The 6,691-nt window shown below is 40.4% G+C and overlaps 1 protein-coding gene across 1 annotated transcript in view; it reads right to left on the bottom strand.

Annotated features, from left to right (window-relative positions):
* Positions 1-1,661, bottom strand: part of LOC102872173 (ral guanine nucleotide dissociation stimulator-like) — a gene marked incomplete at its 3' end in the record, with an annotated part of 25,419 nt that extends 23,758 nt beyond the window's left edge. The window contains exon 1 of the mRNA XM_006903103.1: positions 1,649-1,661. Coding sequence (XP_006903165.1) covers positions 1,649-1,661 — 13 coding nt within the window. The remainder of the gene's footprint in view (positions 1-1,648) is intronic.
* Positions 1,662-6,691: the final 5,030 nt, after the last annotated feature.

Here is a 6,691-nt window from a genome sequence, read left to right as displayed (position 1 = left end):
CTGGAGGACATTTTGCTGAGTGAAATATCTCAGTCGCAAAAGGACAAATATTGCATGGTGCCACTGCAGTAAAATGGGATTGGTACCATGATTGGCATAAGACTGAAGAAAAAGTGGATAAGTTGTGTATACTGCATTGAAACAGATGAAGGAGAGAATAATTTAAAAGTGATATATGATAGGGTATTATGGTTATCACAAGAGTCCACAATTATGGTTGCATAGTGGAGTGTACTTGGGGCAGTGGGAGGGTTGTGGGGGGATTTTATACCAAAAAAAGAATTTTACTTTCAAAGAGAGGAGCGAATGGGGGTGGGCGGTGGGGAGGGGGCAGGAGGAGGGCTGGGCAGGGAGAAAAGTGCAACAGTGAATGAATGGAAATCCAAAATCTCTGTAAATGTTCATTAAAATTATTAAAATTTAAAAAAAAGTGAAGTAGGGATCCACTAAAGATAAAAAAAAAAAAAGAAAAAGAAAAGGGTTGTATTGAATTCTCCAAGTACTATAGTAGTGTTGTCTATCTCCTTTTTCAGTTTTGTTAGTGTGCATTTTAGGTATTTTGGAGGTCTTTGATTTGGTGCATAGATATTCAATATTGTTATATCCTCTTGTTCTATTGACCCTTTGAGCATTATGTAGTGACCTTCTTTGTCCTTTGTGATGGTTTTTGTATTGCAATTTATTTTATCAGAGATTAGTATCACTACTCGTGCTTTTTTTTGGGTTGCCATTTGCTTGATATATTTTTCCCCATCCTTTTATTTTCAGTCTTTATCTTCATTTTTCAGATGTGTCTCTTGTAGACAACCTATTGATGGATTTTGGTTTTTTATCCAATGTGCTACTCTCTTTCTCTTCAGTGGTGCATTTAAACCATTCATGTTCAGTGTAATTATCGAGAGGTGGGGTTTTATTGCTATCATTTTGTTCAATTCTTTTTAGTGTTGTTGCTAGTTACTTTGCTCCATCCTGTTTTCTGTGGCATCTCTGTATGAAGGACATCTCTCAGTGTTTCCTATAAGGCTGGTCTTGTTTTTATGAACTCCCTTAGTTTCTGTATTTCTGGGAATATTTTGATCTCTCCTTTGTACTTGATGGACAGTCTTGCTGGATACAGTATTCTTGCTTGAAAGTTGTGTTCTTTGAGTGTTCAATATATGCCGTTCCATTGTCTTCTTGCTCGCATGGTTTCCTCTCATGGTTTCCTCTGAAAAATCAGCACTTAATCTTATCTGTTCTCCCTTACCGGTTACTCTTTGTTTCTCTCTCATTGCTTTCAGTATCCTCTCCTTATCTTTGGTTCTAGCAAATTTGACAATGGTATGCCTTGGTGTTTTTCTTTTAGGGTCTATTCTATATGGCGTTCGCTCAGCTTCTTGGATATATATTCTGTCATTCTTCATTATGCCTGGAATGTTTTCCTGTAGTAATTCTTCCACGACTTTTTCAGTGCCTTTACTTGCTTCTTCCTGTTCTGGGATTCCAGTTATACGGATGTTATTTCTTTTAATGGTATCCCACATTATTCTTAAGTTTACTTCTGTCTCCTTCTTTTTTGATTCTGCTTTTTTCTCAGTCAGATCTGTGGTGGCAATTCTATTTTCTATTTCGTGGATTCCGTTTTCCATATCTTCTTCTCTATACATACGTTCCTCCGTCATGTTCACAGCATCAGAAACCTTAAATTTCATATTTTGGATCATGGTTTCTTGTTTTTCCAGTGCCACTAATGCCTCGTTTGTTTTCTTTGCATTGTTTTGGTTTGTTTTTTTAAGCTCCTCCTGAGTTTTTACTGTGGTGTCATGTAATTCTTCAAGTTTGTTTTTCATCCATTGAAAATATTAAATCGCTTTTTAAAAAAATTCTGCATCAGAAAGTTCCATCATGAAATCCATTGCTACTGTGCCATTTTATTTATTTTTTTTTTAGATATCTTGTTTTGCGCTTGAGTGGTGAGTGAGGTACGCTGCTTCTTTCGAGACATTGACATGGAAGAGTTTTTGAAAACTAAGGTGATAGTTGGTTCTTGGTTTGATGTCACTGCTCCTCTATCAAGATGTTCAGGACCTCCCTGTTGCTTGAGTTAGCAGGACCCACGTGGTAAGTCCAGACAGCAGTTTGTAGTCCAAAGAATCTAAATCTTCAATGCTAGACAACTCTTTCAGGGGAGATTGATAAATGCTATAATTTGATCTGTGTGGTTTTTTTTTTTTTAAAAAAAAACACTCCAAAATTCAAAGCTGGAGAGTGGGGGGTGGGAGTGCAGTGTGCAAACTTAGGGGTGGGGTGTGTACCTGGGGGGCGTAGGTCAAAGGTCCAGAGGTGTGTCCCAGTCCAAATCCACTCCCTCTCTCCACTGTGTCTGCGAGCTCCTCTCACCAACTCCAAAATTCAAAGTTCAGATTTAATCTTTAGAGAATCCTACTTATTATATTTATCCTCTCTAGATTGTGTATTTTTTACTGTCTTTGTCTGCCTCTTTACACTATGGACTAGGCCTTCTAAATTTGGTCCCAGTTTGTCTCTTTATGAACTTTATGGTTTGGGGTTTTACTCCCAGGTCTCTGATCCACCTTGAGTTCTGTATGCTGTGAGATGTGAATGCTGATTGAGCTTTCTGTAGGTAGCAGTCCAGTTTTGCCAGCACCTGTCATTTCCCCATTTGATAGGTTTTATTTCCTTGTCAAATATCAGTTGACCATAGATAGATAGATTAATATCTGGGTTCTTGATTCTGTTCCATTGGTCTATGTGCTTGTCACTGTACAAACACCATGCTGTTTTGGTTACTAGTGCTGTTAAGGAGGTTTTGAGATCACGGAGTGCTATGTCTCCCACTTCATTTTTGTTTTTGTTTTTCAGAAATGCTTTTCTTCTTTGAGCTGTCATCTTCAAATAAAATTGACAGCTTCCCTTTTGATTTCCTTGAAAAATGAATTTGATAACTTGTTTTGGGATTGAGTTGAACATGCAGATTGCTTTTAGTAGGATTATTATTTTCGCTATATTGAGTCTTCCTGTCCATGAACAGGGAACATTTTCCCATTTATTAAGGTCATTTAATTGTGTCTCATAGAAATGTTCTGTAGTTTTCTTTGTATATATATCTTTTTGTACCTCTAGTTAAGTTCAGTTAAGTTCCTTCCCAAGTATCTCAATTTGTGGTTGACTGTTGTAAATGGTATTGTTTCTTAGTTTTCTTCTCAGAGTTCTTTTTGTTACTGTAGAGGAATCCCACTAATTTTTATGTATTGATCTTGTATCCTACCACCCTACCAAGTTTGTCCACTAGCAGTTTTTTTTGGTTGTTGCGTTCTTGGGGTTTTAGTGTACACTATCATATCATTTCTATATAGCAACCCTTTAACCATCTCTTGCCGATCCAGATGTCTTTTATTTCCTTCTCTTGTCATATTGCCCTAGTAAGTACTTAGAATACAATATTAAATGGAAGTGGTGATAGCGAGCATCCTTGCCTGAGCCCTGTTTGCAAGGGAAATTATTTCAGTCTTTCTCCATTGAGAATGATACTGGCTCTTTATTTTGCATATATGTTTTTCACTTTTCAGTAAATTCTCTTCTGTTCCTATTTTGCTGAGGTTTTTTTTTTATTTTTTTATTTTTTAAAATTTACTATCTCTTTAGAAGTAGCAGAACTGCAGTGGAAGAGACTGCGGCTCTCAGTATCCCCCTGTCTTTTTCTGCATGGCCTGAACCAGCAGTTCTGAGTAGTGTTCCAGCAGAGCCCACAAATCAGGCTTGGCCGGTGAACAGAGGGTAGGTGGAGATGGGGGACCAGGACTGGGCAGGGCCTGTTTTGGGGCCATCTCTGTCCTGTCCAGCCAGATCGCCTCCAACTTGCGGTGGATCCAAAGGAAGGTGGAAGCCAGCGCAGCCTGTGCCTCCTGCTGCTCAGCGCTGACCTGGCCACTGGAGGCCACCACAAGGTAAAGGTCAAGTGCGTCTTGGAAGGCAGTCTGCAGCCTGTGCACGATGGTCTTTGCATTGCTCAGCTCAAGGGGAACTGGGGGCAGGCCCCCAGCTGGCACACTGGGTTCGCCCCAATGTCTAGGACTACTCTGGGCCAGCCTGTCTGCATCAGGAGGAGGCTCAAGGAGGGAGGCAAGGCTCCCAGGAATCCCTGGCCTGGTCTCTGGAAGCTGGAAATTATCAGGGTGGGTTGGAGAGTTGAGAGGCTGGGGGACAGGGAATCTTGGAAGGAAGGCGTCCTCGTGAAGCAGCAGGGCCCCCGTGTGCACAGGGCTGTGGGGCAGGAAGCATAGCACGGGGCAGCCACAGGCTTCTGGGACCAGGCACATGTGGTGGGTGGCTCCTGTGGGGGTGGGGACAGCAGGAACCTGTCACAGGTGCTTGTCAGGGTCTTTGCTGAGTTTCTTAATCAGGAAGGGGTGTTGTATTTTGTCAGATGCTTTTTCTCTATTAATTGCTAGGATCAAAGGGTTCTTGTTACTTGCTTTGTTAATGTGATGAATTACATTAATTGTTTTTCTTATGTTGACCCAAACTTTCATGATGGTGTTATGTGCTGTCGAGTAGCCTGTGACCCATACTGACCTTATGTACAACACCCTGAAGCCTGTGCCATCCTGAGCTAATCTCACTGATGCTAACTCACTCCAGTTGCCCTAGTCACTGTATTACACTATCTTATCCAGAGTCTTCCTCTCCTGCACTGGGCCTCCACCCATCTGAGCATGATGTCCTTCTCCAAGGATCAGTCCCTCCAGACCATGTGCCCAAGGTATGTGTAATGGAGCGTCAGAATACCAGTGTCCAAGGAGAAACTTGGTTTCACCCTCTCCAAGTGGTGAGAGAATCTTTGCTTTCTTGCTGTTGAGCTTCAATCCATATTGAAGACTACAGTCCTTGAGCTTCTGCAGCAAGCGCTTCAGATCCTCCTCCGTTTCAGCAAGCAAGGTTGTGTCATCTGCATAATATATGTTTTTGATGAGGCTCCCTCCAATCCCGATGTCACATTCCTCCGCATAGAGCCCAGTCTCCAGAGTGATCTGTTCTGCATATAGATTGAAAAGGCATGGAGACAGGATGCATCCCTGATGCACTTTCTTCCTGATTTTGAGTCATGCAATGTTTCTTCCCTGCTCTGTTGTGAGGACTGCTTCCTGGTCCAAGTATAGGTTTCGCATAAGGCACAATCAAGTGTTCTGGAGTTCCCATTCTCTTCAAGGTTAACCTCAATTTTTCGTGATCCACACAGTCAAATGCCTTTGCATAGTCAATGAAACATAGATAGGTATCCCTCTGGTACTCTTTGTTTTCTGCCAACATTCATTGGACATTGGGATAATGCCTAGTGCCACAGCCTCTTTTCAACCCACCTTGTATTTCTCTATGTACTGTTCAGTCATTTCTGGATAATCCTCAACAGGATTTTGCTTGTGTGTAATATTAGTGATACTGTACAATAATTTCCACACTATACCGGGGTCACATTTTTAGGGACAGGAATAGATACAGATTTATTTGAGTCAGTTGTCCAGGTAGTTGTACTCCAGATTTCTTGGCACAACCTGGTGAACATACTCAGGGCAGCATCTTTTTATTGAAATATTTCAGTTGGTATTCCATCAATTTCTGGGGCTTTATTTTTTTTGTCAAGTACAGCCTTAACTTCCTCTTTCATCATCTTTGCCTCTTGATCATATAGTATTTCTTGAAATTCTGTGTCAGCTAATTCTTCTTGCTACAGTGACTGCATACTCTTCCCATCTTATTTTAATACTTCCTGGATCATTCAATAGTCTACCCATAGCATCCTTAAGTATTGCAGCTCATGGCTTGAATTTGTTCTTTATTTCCTTCAGCTTAAGAAATGCTGAGCAATTAACAGCCCTTTTGAGTTTCCAGCTTTTTGCACATTTCATTATAATACTTTACTTTGTCTTTCTTGCTGCCCTTTGAAATCCTCTATTCAACTCCTTACCTTGTTGATTTCTTTCCTTTGCTTTAGTGCAATATTCAGAGTCTTTTCTGACATCCATTTTGGTCATCTTCCTTCTTTGTAATGACCTTTTGCATTCTTTGTGGATAATATTCTTGCTATCTTCCCACAGCTCTTCTGGTATTTGTTCATTAGTGTTTAAAGCCTCAGACCATTTCCTTAGTTGGTTTTTAAATTCAGGTGGAACAGACTCTTTTGGATTTTGATTCCTGTGGTATTTTATTTGACTTTCTTTAGCTTTAATTTGAACTTACGTATCAGTAGTTGATGGTCTGTTCCAGGTTGCGTATGGGTAGTTGATGGTCTGTTTCACAGTCAGCACCTGGCCTAGTTTTCACTGCTGATACTGAACTTCTCCAGTGATTCCTTCCACAAATGTGGAAGGAATCAGTCTGATTCCTGTGTATACTGTCTGGTGAAATCCATGTGTATAGCCTGCATTTATATTTCTTATAAAAGATATTTGCTATGAAGAAATCAATGATTGTGCAGAATTCTATCATTCTAGCCCCAGCCTCATTTCTGTCACAAAGTCCATGTTTTCTGACTACTGACTGATCTTTCTTCCTGATTCTCAACTTTTGCATTCCAGTTACCCATTGTTGTTAATACATCTTGATTGCATGCTCGATTGATTTTTTTACTCCGAAAGTTGGTAAAAATCATCTATTTCCTCCTCTTTGCTTCTGGTGCCTAAATTTGAATAAT

Source organism: Elephantulus edwardii, unplaced genomic scaffold (assembly GCF_000299155.1).
Source record: "Elephantulus edwardii isolate Elephantulus edwardi_28Jun2011 unplaced genomic scaffold, EleEdw1.0 scaffold00509, whole genome shotgun sequence".
NCBI lineage: Eukaryota > Metazoa > Chordata > Mammalia > Macroscelidea > Macroscelididae > Elephantulus > Elephantulus edwardii.
This window is presented reverse-complemented; position numbering and strand designations above follow the sequence as displayed.